Raw genomic sequence first — 19,912 nt, forward strand, 5'->3', positions numbered from 1 at the left:
AAAATACATTGTTCTATCTGCATTACCATGAAGTGTCGTTACGACTCACTGTATCACGGTATGGTAACATTGTGATCAAGCAGTTTGATATGATTTGCACAAAATCGAAATGTTGAAGCAAAACGAAGAAGGAAAGTTCTACGCTGTATTCATCTGGTACAGTAAATAAACATATCAACAACGATATAGTGGTAGAAATCAGAACTAAATCTATTCATACGAGCTAAGAGAGAACTCGAACTATTGGTACACCATGAATGACGAAGGATGTCCCTACATTCGTCAGGCTCAATACAGAAGTCTCAAGACCAACAACCACAGGGAAGCTCAGCTGATATGAAAAAAAAAACAAAAAACAATCAATACGCAAAAACTACAGTATATCTACAAAGAGCGCGGACGCAAGGCTCATTAATTGCCGTGTGCCCACCTTCAGGAACAAACGGATGGTTTCATGTGTTGTTGTTGTTTTCATGACGTGCATTATAAAGAGTGTCTATCTTCAGGTAGAAATAAAACAACGAATGACAATAATGAGATTCTTAAGTCTTTCTTTTTCTCTGCGAAATGACATAAAGCACAATTTTGTATGCAAACATGATTTTTGAAGTAACGATGCCATTAAACCACAGTCTCCAGTTGTCTCATTTCATGAAAATCTTCTTTAAATTGCCTCTCTGTTTTCAGCGATTTTAAAGCAGAATTGTTTAAATCATCTGTGCATCCCATTCACAGTTTAGGCTATGTAGCCGTGATGGTTCAACACAGATTTCTACATTATCCTCTCCCAAAGAATAAATTAAGAAACAAATGAAATGTTTACCTTCCTTAATCCAAAATATTTCTTGCAATGTTCAAAAATATACTGAACCTTTTGTGAAAAGTTAGCATAATTCTATGTATCTATATCTTCGAGCCAACATTAAAATAACGTGGACATACATTCTGATTCTTTCATGCAGCAAGCGAGAGCCATGAATCCTTCTATTAACCTGGGAGTAGTACGCACAACATTAATTTTTATCTGCATTAAGTAGATTACAATCTGCCCACTGTCCCCTTCATCTTCGGGCTACAATGATTCAAGCTATTAATACCAGCATCAATAACAACGAAGGACAATGCAATCCACTCATACACAATTACAATCCTCCCACTCAGTGTAATAGGCCTGTAAATGCAGACCGGACAAAATTGGCCGCTCTGCGTATGCTGTATAATTATCATATCAACGTCTAACCATTTCCAAATGACTCACTTGTAAGTATATCGCGAGCTGTAATATGTAACCCTTTAGCTTCACGATACGTGTATGACTGTACGGTGTTTTTGCACCAATCATGAAAACATGATACTCCTCATATAACACTTTCTTAATGTCTCGATGACCTTCACTTGCAACAGACAGGGGAGGTGTGGGGTTGGGAGGGGAGGGTGTGGTTGGAAAATATATGTCAATATAGATTTAATGTTTTGCTTCCATTCAATATCAAATGAATGCTAATGTGCCCTGTGAGCACACAGACAGAACGGCATCACTAATATCTGCATACAATATATATATATATATATATATATATATATATATATATATATACATATATAATAATAATAATAATAACTATTATTATTATTATTGTTATTATTATTATTATTATTATTATTATTATTATTATTATTATCATTATTATTACTATAATCATCATCATCATCATCATCATCATCATCATCATGCTTTTTCCTCCCTGTATGTACAAAACAAATTAGGAGCTGGTGAAGAGATCTTCATGAGCCCTGGGACGCCATGTCTTAGTGATCACGCCGTCCTAAACTTCCTCACGTTATTACCCTGATGTGTATGTCAAATATACACAGAATTTAACCCTTAATTATAACTGCTCTAAATAGAGACAACCATTCGATAGGATCGATTCCCTTCTTGAATATTGGAACAATTTGTAAAACGATACTGCAATTTCGGATCACAATGATGTGTATTTTGGGACAGTAATACTCGTATGAATGTTCACGTGTTGCCCGATCGGGTGTATCGCCGGCTTGTAACATTGATATTTCAGTACGTCTCCTCGAAGTATGATGCAACAAAATGCTACATCCTCACTCATAGGGGCCACAACATTCTCTGCAACTCGACATGCATTTAGGACCAAAACTCGAGCAAAATTCGAGACAGAAACTACATAGTACTTCTCAGATCACTCTGAAATACCTGTCATGACATTATGGCATGGACGCAAGAAACGTCCCGACAAGACGGAAGCTCTAAGAGCTCTGGCCTATCTCAACTTGGCCTCGACTGATCAGTCACTGCTGCGACTCGTGCGACTCTACAGACCAAGAAATGGCTTGCGCTCTCACCAAGAAAGCGACTCCATATCGACATCAAAGGCATCTCCAAAGAGGGTGGAAACTTATTTCCCAAGAAATCACGGAGACATCGCCGCAACATCCCTGAGACGTCTTCTCAATCGCGGAGACGTCTCCGAGACGTCTCCGGTACTGGTCGCCAACGGGTCTTGGCAAGGCCGCGGAGACGTCTCGAAGACCTCGCAGACAAAGTTAGCCTCTGCGACTTGGAGACCTTGGGAACAAAGATAATAATAATGTCCCCGACTAAGGAGATATTCGACGCCGCAGAGATGTTTCCGATACCAGTTTGAAATTGGAAAAATGTCTCTGACAAAGAAACAAAAATTAACATGATCCATTTTCTCCCGACTCCCCGTTGACCAGTCTATATAGTCTCCAGGAGACATTATGGAGAGGTCACGGAGACGTCTCCGCGACCACTTCGCGACCAGCTTGACACCGGGTCGTCACAGTCTCCAAATAAATGAGATACTCCAGGAACGTTGCCTAACTTGAATGTCAAAAGTAGAAATTCCATAAAGAAACGTTGGAATTAGCGCGTTGTCATGAGCGCATATACGGTCTTTAAAAAATGGGACAAATGAAAAGGTGTAATGACTTCGATCATTACAATTTTCAGTCGATATAGGAATAGCGTTTATAACCATTAGATATGGAATTTAACAGATTCTGTCAAAATAGGGATTCGTCATAAAACTATCATTGAGGTAGGTCACCGGCTCAAGATAATCGCGTTTCAGGTTTAGTGCTGTGAATGAAGTAGTCAAAAAGACCACATATCTTGAACCTATTCGGGCGCTAAACTATACAATTGTCCATCATATTAGGTGCTTTTAAATATTTCGACGGATAAATGGCGCCATTTAAATGTTAGGGTTTTTTCATCATCATTTCAGAGTGATTTTTCGGTATCTATCTTAGCATTCACTATCTTCTATTCTTTGCAAGCTGCACATGGCTACTATAAACGTACTTCCTTCGTCACGTGACGCCGTTGCCACCAATAGAAAGACAGTCTGTAAATACACTCTAGCACCCCTCTGGGAAGCTGATTATGTGGTGCATGTACGTTTCCGCACAAACTCGCGATAGTTCTTTCTTTAATCATCCGATATAAGTTGCGTTCAAGACGAATTAGAGATGTTCACAGAAATGTTCCTTTTGTAGTTAGATATAGTTTTCTGCTAGAGCGGACACAACAATTGCATCTGGACAGTGCATTCTGCAGGAGGAAAAGGGTGGTAATGTAATTCACTTTCACGATCGTGTTCAGCACGCTATAGTAAGCTGCTTGATCACAATCGAATCACGTGGTCGTGGTCAGGTGCTTTACCTACACACGCCGTTGGTAGTCTGGCGAGCGCTATGTACAATATGCGTGGACGCCATTGTCACCGCGAATTACGAAAACCTTCTTGGCTCCCCTATATATTATTACCAACTTTAGAAAACCAACCAACAGAACACAGTGTGTATGAGATTGCTTCGTGACTGTCTGCTCTCCCTCTACATTACACTGAATCTAACCATTTGACATCAGTACATTATACTACAATTTGATAATGCTCCTAATTCGCTCACAAAATAATACTGTTGAAGCAGGGAGGTGAGAGGAAACACCTCCCTGTGTTGTAAATTACGAGCGAGGAGTCCATAGAATGTTGCTTAATCAAGTAGCACCCCAACGGAGTAGCACACAGTATGGAGAGCAGGAGCATGGAATTTATGGGGCACTGGCGTAGTGTGATGAATACCTCGATCAACAGTGAATAGATGATCAAATTCTTGTGGCTTATCTATGCCACTTTTTCGTTCCAGTTGGCAAATTACGCACAATGTAGACCCAACAAGGTGTTTAGCCGGTCACTGTAGGCTTGTCAGAGCAAGGAGCTATACGTTAGTAGTATACCCAGTAGTACACGTGGTCAGAGCATGTTTGAGCTGTACTACTGATCTTGATCAGAGGTTTTGCTTTGCTCGTGCAGAGTAAAAAAAACCCCAAAAAACTGTAATCAATAGTTTTTACTTTGCACGAGCAAAGTAAAACCTCTGATCAGTGGTTTCCCCAACTTTTGCAACACATGGCATTTCATACAGGGATGCGTCTCACCTCCCTGGTCAGAGCAGTTCCGGTGGATTTCTTTCTCTATACTGCTCGTCAATGGACAATGCAATAAGCCTGTCTTATATAGTATGTAGAAGACTAAAACTCAGTTAAGTGCAAGGGCCTGCTCCATCGATTATATTGAGTATCTGGACTCGCACCCGGGAAATAATCAGGCGGTAACCTTAGGGGAAGGGTCACGACTCTCATGGTTGGTTTCACTCCTACACTATCACTACACAAAATACCACGAGCATTCAATAGTATGGCCAATACCTCATAACCGAAACAACCGCATAAAGATAATGTTCATCACACAAACGCGCACACACACAGACACACACACGCACACACACATATGCTATCTATCTGTAAATGTTGTAAATATTCATTACGTATATAGTGAAGAAGACTCGTGACATGTTCAAAAATTTGATGCAACTATTAAGAATAGTTGGACATTAATGCATTTATGATTTTTTTCCTCTCGATATGATATCTATATATTGAAACAAGGAACAGAAAACTGACCAGAAACAAATAATTAATAGCGAAATTCTTTGCTCAAAGTTTTCGCTATATATACATATATATATCATTATGATACTATATATAGGCCTATATATTTATATATTGTAATACTATACAAACCAACAATCTGGATCGATGTACATCTGTAGGGCCTTGATAATAGGTGTCATGTATAGTTTTTCATTCATGGCCCCATGGTGACAATATGCATTGATTTCTTCTTCTTTTTTTGTCATTTTCGATTTCTTTTGGGATATTATAATAACAGAGTGCACACATACACGAGCTTGGATTCTCTTGTGCAAGCAAGGAGAAGTCAGCCACAGAACAGACGGGAAAAGGCTCATTTAGAGAAATGTATGCATGAGGTATGGGTGAATGAAGTGCACACAAAGAGGTAGTATTAGTTTATAACATTTAGGAGCATTTCCTTGAATGGAATGCCATCAACTCACGTGGAATGCCTGGGTGTGCTATTGAAGCAAACATAGGAGCCAGACACTTTGAACGATTTCCTCTTCTGTTTCTTGTCATCAATAGATTTACACTCCATACACAAACACAGACGCACACACACACACACACACACACACACACACACACACACACACACACAAAGGGCGCAGAAGTGCAATAGAATGATAAGGGATGTACATCATGGTTGCGTATTATCCGCACCCAATACATTCCTTGCCTGTTGAAATACAATTCAAAAAAAAAATCGCAATGTTTGTATTTCCTTCTAAAAAAAATGGTATATAGAATTGGCTAAGGTGAGTATTCAGCTTTTAACGTTTTGCGAGATATTTAGAAATCACTCTAAGAGCATATAAGACCAATTGAACGTTTATTGGATGAAAATCGGTTTTGAAATGGCTGAGATATGCAAAAACAAGGCAAAACAAAGCGATCCTCATAAAAATCGTGGCCTGTTACATTTTTATCAAAATCGCTTTGTAGGAAATCTCAACCATTTGAAAACCAATTTTCATCAAATAAACTTTGAATTCCTCTAAGATTTACATGTTCTTTCATATTTCATAAGAGATTTCTCAATATTTTCCAAACACACATACACAAAAATACATACAAAAGTTGGAAACCTGCAGCCCCATCTAAACCAAAACTGTAACATCCCTTTAAACATGTGGATTGAGTGAATGCAGGAATATTAGTAGAACACATCAGTGAAAGTTTGAGGAAAATCGGACAATCCGTTCAAAAGTTATGAATTTTTGAAGCTTCTGTGCAGTCACTACTGGATGAGAAGACTATGCTTCAGTTTATGATGTCACATGTACAGAACGATATATTGAAAACATACAAAGATTTTTACAAAATTCCATTTTTGAAATAAAAATACACATTCCCTCTACTTGTCACTGACAAATTCTAAGGGTAATATCATTCCTCCTGCCTTGTGAAAGAGGCAAGTCAAGTGCTCTTTAACAGAGCGAGAAAAGTGAAAATTTGTTACATTTTCTCTATGCTTTCTTCATATTGTTCTACATTATGTGACATCGCAATCTGAAGTAGTCTTTTCATCCACCGATGGCGACAATGAAACTTAACCGATTGTCCGATTTTCCTCAAACTTTCACTGATGGGTTTCATAAATATTGCCGCATTTTCTCAATTAACATGTCCTTTAAAAGGCTAAACGTCATTAGTGGCAGATGTCTGGAGATGGTAAGACGATAGTTATGTGTGGATGTGTGGTCAATACGGGGTGAATAAGAAAGAAACCCGGTTACAGTGTCGACCAAGAAATGTTGCGAAATTAGATAATGCGTGCACCATGCGATGTGGGTGCGTGTCCCATTGACACTGTTCATCTCCATATAATTTTAGATAAACATTTTTCTGGACAGCCAGAAAAGTTTCCTGAAGCTTGTAAGACAAAACGACACGTTCCCAGGGTTGAAAGCATTGAATAATATATACAGGTAGATGGAATACTCGTAACAAAGGAGGTACTGGGCTCGCCAAGATACCTTCTTGTTAAAGTGACTGTACAGTACTGGTTGAGGTGGGGATTCATGTTTTGAACATTCCTAAGTGAGATAATGAAATCCTCTTATGAAATATGAAAGAGCATGTAATTTCAGGAAGGACTCAATGTTTATTTGATGAAAATTGGTTTTCAAATGGCTGAGATATCCAAAAAAGTGCTAATAATAAAAGGCGACATGCCACAACTTTATTAAGATCTCTTTGTTTCACGTTGTTTATGGATATCTTAGCCATTTCAAAACCGATTTTCATCGAATAATCTTTTGATACCCCTTAGAACTGCATGCTCTTTGACATCTCATAGAGTGGTTTCTGAATATCTCGCAAAACGCAAAAGCTAAATCCTCACCTCGACCAGAACTGTACACACCCTTTAAGTGATGCGTATAGTTTACATCCTTCTATACGCCTACAAAATGATGTGTGTTGATGGTTGGTTTTACTTTGGCGTTGAGAGCGTAACCTTGACATTTTGGTTATCTCTCTCCCACCTCCATGCTATTTTCACACCGACTTCTGTCTCTTGACCGACAGAGCTTCGCGGATGACGTCACGACAAAGAGATGAAATGCACATGCGCAGTAATAACTTGCGCAGAAAATACTGGTAATGAATACGAGTTATAGTAGAGTGAATCCCAGTCGGAAAGGATTTGCGTATCAGTTTTTGCTGGTATCGATTAGGACTTTGACCTAGAAACTCGCAAGATACTGGTAGGACATAACACGAGCACATTTTATGCAGTAAGGAAGCAAATAGGCCCTCCTGCTCTGTCATCGAACATTCTTTGTGTCCTTAGCTTTGTGATTTAAAATCGACCCTTGTGGGTTGTAAGTGAGGCAATTTTTTGATGTTTTTTTCCAATAAAAGAAAACAAATAAATCATCACAAATTTTTGACAGAAGAGTGGGGGAAGGTCGGCATGTACTCGCATTTCATAGATCGTACACATTGAAACATATCCAAAATCCGCAAGTTGCCATGTCATTCTCTTGAAGACCATTTCCATACATACATCCGGGACATACATTTTGTATACACACACTCAATACTGTCATGTAAGGCCCAAAAATCTCAGGGAAGTCTTTTTTTTTTTCATGACTGAATTGCTTCTTACATTTTCTCACGCTCGAAATGTCCTGTTAGAGTGCAAAACGAGGTGAACATCCCGTGTGGGACGAAGCACACATGAACACGCTGTAGTTGGGGAGATCGGTTGTACGTTTAACTCCATAATCAGCCAGTGGGCTCCTCCAGATAAAGTCATGGTAGCCACCTGTCCGCGAGATGTTCACACTCAATCATATTGCTTTACCAGATGGCCATATACCACATGCTCAAAAGCAAGGTCAATGCAGACCGAATGCATTTCGTGTCATGTGGTGTAAATCTATGTCAGCTTTAAATGTCCTGTTTAACTTTGGGAACAGTGGTTTAAAAAAATTTCAAGATATGATATTTAATGCATATTATGTGTATACCACAAAACATCCTATCATATGCAATTTTCGCGATAAAGCCTAAAATATAATGAGATATCTGTGTTTTTCTGAATAAACCGTAACTGTAGACGGTTTAGTCTGGAAACATTTTTATTATAATTATTGTTCACATTTGTATATTTAACAATACTTAACATCAATTATACCGATTCATATTTTTACAGTGGTTGTTTCTATCCCTACCTCACATTTTAGAACTATTTTAAAGCACTAATGCTGGGTTTTTGTTTCATCTGCAAATGGTAAATTATGGCTATAATATTTCACTAAGTTCGGTTAGAATCCGTTAAAGGACAAGTCCACATGAAAAAAAGTAAAAATCAAATTAAAAAAGAAGAGTTCCTAATGCATTTTCTAAATCAATTTCGAAGGAGGATATTTAGAAAAGATATTAGCTTTGAAACGTATGGGTGTATTACTCTCGCACTAACATCACAATGGGAGAGTAAATCAATCTGGCTACGTAAAGTAAGATATTTTGACAGGCACTGGAGCAGGTCAACAGCACTGAGCGTATCACTTAAAGGTCCAGTTTACCTTTGGGAGTAGTGATTTCAAAAAATTTCAAGATATCACATTTAATGCATATGTGTAGTTCTGTTGTATCACAAACATCCTTCCATATAAATTTTTTGCAATAAAGCCTAAAATATGAGGAGATATCTGTGTTTTTCTCAATAAACCGTAACTGTAGACGGTTTAATCCGGAAACATTTTTGTTATAACTATTGTTCACATTTTGTGTATTTAACAACACTTAACATTGATTATACGGATTCAAATTTTTTACAGTGGTTGTTTCTAGCCCTAACTCACATTTTAGAACTGTTTTGAAGCACTAATGAGGAGTTTTTGTTTCATCTGCAAATGGTATATTATGCCTTTAAGGCAACTCTTCCCTATTCTCAATGTACTTTTATGAGGAATTGAAGAATATGCGTGTACCTCGTGGATCTGTGACCAGTGTACCAAGAATGCATGTCTTCATGTTAAAAGCAAACACCACTATACGCATTAAAGTGAAAACCAATGATAACGACAAATTACAGTTGTTGTTTATTAGCAGTCGCAAAAAGGGAGAAATTTGAGTTTTAGAGTTCCACATGTTTACACGAAACAGTGGTATCGGTTACCATAGAAATATTACGCAAATTAAACGAGCCGATGATGCTATATTGTCTTGTGAGTTTACACATTGATTTGCACCCAAATCGTTCCAACAATTCTGTTTTTTGAATTGAAATGGTAACAGAACAGATATCATTTGCATTAAATCATTGAAGATCGAGTCGAGAACTTAGCAAATATGTCATAGATAAGGAAGAGAGAATTAAAGTAGATACGGTAACTCACAAAAAAAAAATGTGTAGCTTTTTATTCACGTGTTAATGGAAGAATTGTGAAGCGATGATATCGGCACTGGTGATCGGAATCGATATATCGGACACAAATTTTCTTGGTTTATTGATACTTTCCCTTTACTTCACTGTTTTGTTGTTATTTTGGTCAAATCGGACGCGCAGTTGTAGTTACTCTTTAAATGCAATTTGTACAATCTGCATTGTAGTTTTAGAAAATCGGTAGTGAAAAATTAAATGCGCTTTGATAGGAACCGTTAACACTTACACTGCAGTCTTGATCATTTGTAATTCGACCAAAAGGAATATAATGTTTAAACATTATAGAATGATGACATACTATATACCTTTCATAATGGACTTCTATCTGTCACGTTGAAAACCAAGTACTATCATCCTGAACTTATGATATAACCGTATTGGTTTTTCACAATTATATCGGTGTACAAATAATCTACTGGTACTCTTTCATATCAAATCGTTTACTTAGCTTTCGTGTGTCAACTGTCAATTACGAATGACAGTGTCTAGGAGCCAAATCGTTTGTCATTTTGTTATATTGTTTGGTTCGTAGTTTTGAAGGGGTTGAAGGTACTGTACGCGTGTTCATATTTTCCTGTTAATCATACATTTGATGGAATCCAATTACATCACTTCATCAGCTTGGTGGCTCTGACGGAACAAAATGCCTAACAGTTATCTGTAATCATGTTGCAGAAACTCCCGGAGGTACTAGTGACCTAGTACATTAATGTACCTCCTTGGTCTGACTAGCTGCAACAAGCCAATACGCTGAGACTTCGTGATCATCATGAAATTGCACATCGCTATAGGGTCACTGAAATGACTATATTAAAAAAAAACAACAACAACACAGTTTTAGATTGGTTCAGGTCAGGTATACGGTCGACGGAGTACGACTGACTTGCATCTTAAATTTATTTTTAGATTAGATTTTTAATGTGTCCTAGACTAGTCATATGAGCGGTGTGCAGATGGGGTATACATTATCACAATAATGATAGAGGGAAACGGAAATAATCATATCGGAAACACTTGCGTGTTAAAATGATTTCCTTTCACAGAACGGGCAAAGAAAAAGCATATGGAGAAAAGCTCTATGCATACATACGCATGTATTGGCTGTATAAGCTATATAGACTGTATAATCTGTATAGGATGGTTGTATTATAGACTGTTAGGCTGTATAATCGATTATGGTTGTATAGGGGTGATAAAAATACTATACCGCATCAGCTTCCAGCTTCCTATCAATGGATTCATTTTTTATAATAAAATTATTAATTATTAGAGATAAGTGCAGATACCGACCCACTTGTTGGGAATTGTCTTTGCGCGCATGCATGTACAATAGACCATGTATACACTCTATTTCTGGGTTATTCCAATACCTATATTTCGCTACAGGTTTTCCCTAAGAGGTTTTCAACGAAGGCATGCGTTCATCAAGTTTCAGAGGCAAAGTTTGTCAACACACAGCCAGAGGTGCCATCCTGGTAACCATTGTTCCCCCCATGTGACTCCCGAGTCCGCAATTGTTTTTTTTTTTGTTTTTTTTTGTTTTTTGTTTTGTTTTGTTTTTTTTTTTTTTATTTATATGGAGTCCGCAATTGTTGACCAAAACTGTCGGGGAAATGAATTCGTTTGTGAGCGTATGAATCTAATGTTGATATAGTCGTATAGTGCTACCAGCACAAGAGGACAAGACCTTCCGTCGAAGCATGTAACGGAAGAGTTACGGGGGCATTTCGGCCTCTCATAATTTATATGAGTACAGTACTAACTTTCTGTTTGGGCATCGAGTGCTGTATATAGTTGGTCAGTGGATGGGAATATCAGGTTGTTGCCTTGGAGTTCATGGTACTTTATGCTATCACCACGCACTACACACGCCATGGTCAAGGTCATATTCCTCTCCCACGCCCACTTGAAAACAATGAAACAAAACAATCATATAGCTGGACCTTCCAATTTTATCGCTTCCTATCACGTCTTGTAATACCGTCTAAATTTTCACAAAATATATCATATTCTTCTTTTTCTTTTCATTTCTGACTCATGTATATCCTCTCCCCACCCCTTATACACCTATATACTCACATTAATGAAAGAGTCCACACGATATGAATGGTTCGCATGGTATACAGTACTGTAGCAAAGTCATGGGTAAAGCACGTGACCGATATGATTATTTTCTGACCGTTAGTCTCATCATCTCTGCGGCTCTCTGTATCGGTTCCTTAGTAATATTACAGGTGATTCTATTCACAAATTACAAGTACAGACGGGTTCCTGAATAAGCTCCGTGGGCCCACTTATACCTGTTAAAATGTTCATCAGAAAGTGATGCACGAGAAAGATAATTAAAGGGATGGTATAGTATTGGTAGAGATGAGGATTTGGCTTTTAAACTTTTTGCGAGATACCCAAAACCACTTATGAAATAGTACAGAGCATATAATTCTAAGAGGAATTCAAAGTTTATTTGATGAAAATCGGTTTGAAATGGCCAAGCCATCCAAGAAAAAAAAAAGTAAAACAAATCGATCATAATAAAAGGTGGATCCCACATTTTAATAGGATTGTCCTTTTTGGGAGTATCTCAGCCATTTAAAAAACAATTTCCGTCAAATAAAATTTTCTTGGAATTAGGCCTACATGTTCTTTCATATCTTATAAGAAGTTTCTCATTATCTCGCCAAAAAATGTTAGAAACTCGGAGTTTGGTCTCAGCCGAAACTATACGATTCCTTTAATGATAATGTCGCATCCTATTGTACAATTTACTGTTCAAGTGAGTCATGAGTGATATACAATGTACAAAGAAAAAAAAAACAGAAAAGAGGATATGCCATGAATGTGAATATAGATAGATAACAAACTTCAACTTCAACTTCAAATTGGTCAAGAGTCTGAGGCGCAACTGATTCAGTATAGAGAGGAGAATATGTGGATTAATGTTAGTTGAAATACTGAACAACAATGCTGAATGGATATATACGTGTGTGATGGTCAGATAATATTAGTCCACTGAATAAGAAGTCGAACAAGTATAACTAACAAAGGGTTACCTTGTTGACTTATCTCTTACTGTCTTATCTCTTGTTTGCCAAATCGTCCAATTAAGTTGCCCATGAAAATGATAATGTCGCACGACACTTTTTTTTTCTTTCTCTTTTTTTTATGACTGGTAGACTTCAGACTCAGATCATCTCAGTATAATTAGAAGTGTCAAACGGGTTTGCGCGGAAGAACAATAAAATTTCCGTTATGAAATTGGTTTGTTGTGGTGGCCGAAAGAGGAGTGGCCACTCAACTTTATCAAATAGCCCAAGAGCGGTGGTTCATATTGTATTTGTATACAGTACTTTGACCGTTTGTAGTATAGCTTACCAAACATTGGGCGACAGAAACGTGCATAAATCTTTCCTGAATAGTTTACTTCTGTTGTTCTCAGTCCCCCAAAGAAAAACAAACAAAAACAAATGAAAAATACCACGTGTAAAGCTTAAAGGGATCGTATAGTTTTGGTTGAGACTTAACTTCAGTTTTTATCATTTTTTGGTGAGATAGTGAGAAACCTCTTATGAAATATGAAAGAGCATGGAATTCCATGAGGATTTCAACGTTTATTTGATGAAAATTGATTTTGAAATGGCTGAGATATCCATAAGAGAGTGATCCTAATAAAGTGTGGGACCCACATTTTATTACGATCGTTTTGTTTTACATTGTTTTTGGATGTTTCAGCTATTCCAATCCCGATTTTCATCAGATAAACCTTGAATTCCTCTTAAAACGGTATACTCTGTACTATTTCATAAGTGTTTTCTTGATATCTCGCAAAAAAGTTAAAGCCCAATTTTCATCTCCACCAATACTGTACCATCCCTTTAACGATAGAAAAGATAGTTTATCGTCAGTAAGCTTGACACTGCCCTGTGTGTGCGAATTTTTCGTAGAAAATGCACAAGACTTCATTATGACCGGTGTATGTGTTCGTTTACAATGGCGGATCCAGGGGGAAGCGCATCGGGCGCGCGCCCCCACCCTTTTATTTATTTTTTGTTAAAACAAAAGAAATAAAAAGAAAAAAAAATGGGAGGGTGCGTGCGCCCCCCCCCCCCTTTAATTTTGTAAAGGCACCCCTCTTTACGGAATTCCTGGATCCGCTCCTGGTTTAGGTGTGTAAATGACATCGTAAATATAATTTTGTAACTTGTTTGGCACAGTAAACCTAGCATCAGTCTAGGGACGGGTCAAGGTGTATCAGGTCGTCTTTTCCGGTAGCTACAGCAACTTTAGGCGCTAATCCAAGTCCGCCATTGTACTATGTGATTGAGTCGAGTGGCTTAGGACGCCGAGCACGGGTTGGCAAAGTGCATTGGGAATCAATGAATGAGCCTCTTCGCATAATATTATAGCACTGTCTGGTTGTACCATCATGAAGCTCCTTATTGTGGCGCCATGACAGTACTTGGCTCGCCTAGTACCTCCTTGATAATACCAACAAGGTTTCCATAGTACATTTAGTTGTAGGCCGATATCCCGTGCATGGTGTGAAAGACTCATTGCGTAACCACGTGGACGCACAGTCCGCATTACGCCTGCTCGGTCACATGTGGTTGCACGCAAGACGCACCTTGAACTTCAAGCTGCACCTCAGTATTGAACCATTACTGACTGTTGTCGCCTCTTTTCTGCTGGTTCCACTGCACGCTCAGCGACGAAACTACATTTCAAGTATCTAGCTTACAACAAGAGATACAACGTGAATTCATACTGTGGCTTGTTTGTATATCATCTTTCGACGCCAAGCTTTCACAGCAACTCAAACAGTGATATATAGGTTCACGAACAAAACATATACGTTGACCTCTCAAAGTGCAAAGTCAGAATTCAGTACATAATGATTTTTTTTCTAACTTCCGATCATTTTTCTTCGCTGTTGTTTTGATATTACGTTTGTGTCCATCAGAAGAACACTGAGACAATTTCGTCGTTCCACCGTCAACTATATAGTCTAGTTTTATCTATCATACTCATATTGTCTGCAGGAATTAACCTGACCCATTTCTCTGGAAACAGAATGTGGTTTCGTCTACTGTGTGGTACATACAGTATGTACAAGTTTCGGTTATCACAGGTCTGTGTATTCACACTTTTCTTTACCATCATGCTCAAACGAAACTTCTACATAATTTACATAAACTGTGGCTGAGTGTATCAATTTTATGTTATCTTTGCTTCCCATTGTCTCTGTGTGTGCTGTGTATACGACAGAAATTTTAGATAACATTTGCTTGTTACACATAATCCTCTGTCTCTCCCACAGCCAAACCAGGGGCCACAACACACCCAAAGTCCTTCCTTCGTTGGATCATGTGGCGCCTTGTAAAACGTTGCATTATGTCTGTCTGTTTGCTCTGTACAGATAATCGTTGAGTTAATGAACGTTGGGATAATTATGTTTGCAATAAACTTTAGCTTCTGACAATGCGCGATAATAAGCTGAACGTCAAACATGATGATTACTGTTCAAGGAAACAAGATCATTTCGGACATTTCATGATTTTTGAGATCATTAAAATGTTTGCTAATTATTTGGAGGTTTTGTTGAAGTACTGGGAAGTCTTTTGACGTTATTTCGCAGCATTTTACACTCTCTTTGGAATGACATACACTCATGTGTATGTCATTTGAAATAAACAGGAAAGGTATAATAGCAAGTCTCACATATCACGACTTTTACATCTTATCTGATGAGGAAAACACGGCCTCACACAAATGCGCGTCCTTTCCAGGTGAGTAAACTGAATGGAAACGCCATCAGCCGCAGTCCTTTGTGCAGCCATGTACCTACCATGGTATAGCCTACCATCGGTGAAAATATGTCTGAAGTTTGCCATTATTACACCCTATATCCTATCCATTCAAAATTACAACACGGGCTGGTGATTATTTTGGGGAAAAATCACAAACGAAGTCTGCTGAACTCCCTGGCATTTTTTTGAGGCAACAAAAACCTTTTGTACAAATCCGCCTATATGGCGTCTTGTATGCCACAATAGGCCGCTACGGTCGAACTATTCTCCCGCCAGCTCAATATTTGCAGTAGAAATCTGAAGATTTTGATTTAGCTTCTTGATCTCGATTTGTTTCATTAAGATACTGACTTCAAGGAGGTATCAGCGAAATACTTTTATATTCGTTTGTTTGTTTGTGTGTTTGCTTTGCGACCTCCAACCCTGCTTCATCAGGTATAATGTGGTGGTGTGGATACACGTGGGTGGAAAGAGACTACTATAGTATCTTTCCACCTCGTTTTTTTGTTGAAAGTACTGCATGTGCACGTAAGTTTGGGAATAAATATGATTGAGTGGGATCAAACATTTCACGCGTGTTAACAGTGCAGAAAGACCATGCTTCTGGCACATTTGCTAAAACAAGTAGGTTTAGTACATTCAAAAGCCGAGGAAACATTAATCTCATTTTGGACACCAACGCTGATTCCTTCTTGTACAACCGGAATGGTTAAAGGGTGTGTACAGTTCTGGTCGAGGTGAGGATTTAGCTTTTAACGTTTTGCAAGATATTCAGAAACCACTCTATGAGATGTCACAGAGCATGCAGTTCTAAGGGGTATCAAAAGTTTATTTGATGAAAATCGGTTTTGAAATGGCTGAGATATCTAAAAACAATGTCAAACAAAGAGATCCTAATAAAGTTGTGGCATGTCGCCTTTTATTATTAGCACTTTTTTGGATATCTCAGCCATTGGAAAACAAATTTTCATCAAATAAACATTGACTCCTTCTTAAAATTACATGCTCTTTCATATTTCATAAGAGGCTTTTCATTATCTCACTTAGGAATGTTCAAAACATGAATCCCCACCTCAACCACTACTGTACAGTCCCTTTAATGAACGGTGTAAGGAGTTGGTATATAAGGAATGTTTTCAGTCCTCGCTAGGATGATATCAAATATAATTGACAATAATTGATAATTATGAGTGTATTTCACTATTGTGGACTGCCGATCGCGAGTTTGGTATGATGTGAGTTCAACAAACTCTATGTCAACATACTGTAAGTGTATAAATTCAATTTATTCACTGGAACAATTTCACACTGTAAAGGTTTTACAGAATTTCGAGACAATGTCAACTGCCAAGTTTGGTTTATTATATTATATAATATGTGTTTTCTACTATATGACATTATAGGGTAAAGATATATCAACACTGCGGGCTCACTTTCATGTCAACTGCCGCGTGCGTTTGCGTTTGGTGTACATTGTTAGAAAGTTTCGATAATATTATTTCTACTTCCATTATGTCAGTAATTTTGGATAATATTATACAAGCGATGTGCCAATATTGTGATTGAGCTCCTCGTATTTTCAAATTTGCCATGTCAGTTATGTATTGCTCCTTCAAAATGCAAAAATGCTAAATATATATTACAGAAATGTAGATGTACAAGTGTATACTGCCATTGCGTGGCATCTCGCATATCACTGTAGGGATTGACAAAGTTGGTATATTCGGTAACAGTATATACTTCAAAATGCTCCAGAGATAACACTGTTTATAGTACTGTACTTACATTGAGCACATATCGCTATGATGTTAATTGCCGCGGCCGGTGGATTGCAGTCTGCCAACATGAAGAACGGTTCGAGTACGTATTGCGCGCAGGTCAGCGTGATGACTGCTATGGCAACGGGCTGCATCATCCCGCTCATCACCCAGAGAAGGAGGAAAGCCCAGAAGTTGCCGAAGCTCTGCTGGGCGTAGACGTAGAATCCACCCGACGATGGTATCATGGTTCCAAGCTCGGCCAGGCAAAGGGCTCCGATGAGGGAGAACACGCCACAGAGTGACCAGTTGACCATGGTCAGGCCCACGCTTCCTGACCCGATCAGCACGCCCTTCGGCGAGATGAAGATGCCGGAGCCGATGATGACACCGACGTTGACGGCGACCCCGCCCATAAGCGATATTTCTCTTTTCAGTTCCACGGCGCTATCATTGCTGGATGAATCATCTCCTTTCGTCTCCTTGGCCTTGTCGGCCAGCTTGGTTTCGATCTCCGGGTCGTCATTCTTGCCATTGATCGGCCGGTACACGACCTGGCTTCCCTGTCCAGCATTGGTAGCGCCGTTCCGCACCGGCGAGCTTCCCGCCGGATCGGCCACAGGCGGCGGCGACCCTTCTTCGTTAGACAAGGCGTCGTACTCTGACATGTTATTCTCCTCGCTGACTTCGCGATGGCGATGGAAACAGAGCAAGTCAAGTGGTTGTTTAAATCGAGTTATGAGTGAAGTCAAGCTAGCAGTTAGCTACATCACTCACTACTTCACTTTCAGACTGCTAACCTCTAGGCTGGCGTGTACATCAGATGAGATCGAGTGGAAGCCGTGCTCTTCGCATCTGCCTGGACGATAAGTCAGCCGCACGCTTCTACGCTTTGTTTACCAGCGGCAACGATCGCTGTTATTTTACTGTGTCTATCTGCCACCGCGCGTCGAGAGCGGGAGAACCCCCTCAAACCGGTTTGTGCGTGGTGGTGTTTCAACACACACACACACACACACACACACACACACGGTTGCTCACGAGACCATGCGATACAGGGAGTACAGGTCCAGTGATGGGCAAGCGCGATCGATCGAATCTTTTGTCTTGTTCTAGAATGTCCATTATGCCATGGTTGTCGCTCAATGAATGTACATGTACATTGCACGCTTCTGAAAGACCTTTTTTGAGAAAGCGGAAAATCCGCCGGGGGTATTGCCCTGCGCGTAATAACACAGATCTCACTGCAAAATCATCTTGGAAAAGCAGACACATTTTCGTTTATGCAAAAAGCACACTTGAACCAGGGAGATGGGAAGTCACCTCCCTGCTTGAACTCGAGCAACCTTGATTCAATGTAAAAATCTGCCAGTGGCTGAGGGTACAAAAGAAATAATACAATTCCTTTCCCCGAAATTCAAAGAGAAAGATGTCCTTGTAGAGGATGAAAATGATATCATGATAAAATATTCCTTGCATAGCATTAAAAAAAAAAAAACAAGCATGTGATAATTATGTGTATGTGCATGTGATATACATCAAATCTGTCATTTCCATGTGATTGTTAAATGTTATTGTCATTTTCATTTGGCTGAATAAATAATGATAATGGTAATAATAGTGATAACAATAATAATGATAATGATTGTCTCGACTTTGAGGTAATTGGAGGAGAGCCGAGTACCAGTCAGTACTAACAGGAGATAATATTATTGGTCGGAGCAAGGAGCTATTACACACATAGCTCCTTGGTTGGAGGGAGACCACTCCACAATGACTACACACTACTTGTGAGTCATTATTGGCAAAGAGGGATCGATTCTACCAGAGTGTTGTCGCACGCGAAACGAAACTGAAACGGAGTCGGAATTATCATCTATAAATCGCAATAGGTGTGGGTTGAAAAATGAAACTACGATGCGGAGCCTGCAAAGTAGGGACCTAATCTTACAGCTCTCTTCTGTATATGTTTACATATACATATAATCATAATAGGCATACTATGTTTGTGTGTGTGTGTGCGTCTATGTCAGTGTGTGTAGATAGATAGATAAATAGATAGACAGATAAATGTAGATACTAAGATAGATAGATAGATAGATAGATAGATAGATAGATAGATAGATAGATAGATAGACAGATAGATAGATAGATAGAGAAAGGAGAGAGAAAAACGAGGGAGAAGGAAATATAGTTATCGATATATCCTCATTGAAATACTGAATCCAAAATATACAAAACATCCTAAAAATCATAAAATTTCAAAGCTTTCAGTGAAAGAGCATGTACTGTATCAAATTTGAGAGAGTGAGCATTTTCATTCTTTTCTTTTCTCTTTTCATTGCACGTCACAAGTCATATCACAAAAAGTTATTTCGGCAATATTTTCTGGGTGATGGGACGCTATACA

General features: G+C 38.7%; 1 protein-coding gene across 1 annotated transcript in view; it reads right to left on the reverse strand.

The window, feature by feature from the left end:
* Nucleotides 1–18,355, reverse strand: part of LOC140241533 (Y+L amino acid transporter 2-like) — a 46,284-nt gene extending 27,929 nt beyond the window's left edge. Inside the window, exon 1 of the mRNA XM_072321267.1 lies at nt 17,531–18,355. Coding sequence (XP_072177368.1) covers nt 17,531–18,170 — 640 coding nt within the window. The 5' untranslated portion in view covers nt 18,171–18,355. The remainder of the gene's footprint in view (nt 1–17,530) is intronic.
* Nucleotides 18,356–19,912: the final 1,557 nt, after the last annotated feature.

The sequence above is a fragment of the Diadema setosum genome, chromosome 18, assembly GCF_964275005.1.
Source record: "Diadema setosum chromosome 18, eeDiaSeto1, whole genome shotgun sequence".
Classification (NCBI taxonomy): domain Eukaryota; kingdom Metazoa; phylum Echinodermata; class Echinoidea; order Diadematoida; family Diadematidae; genus Diadema; species Diadema setosum.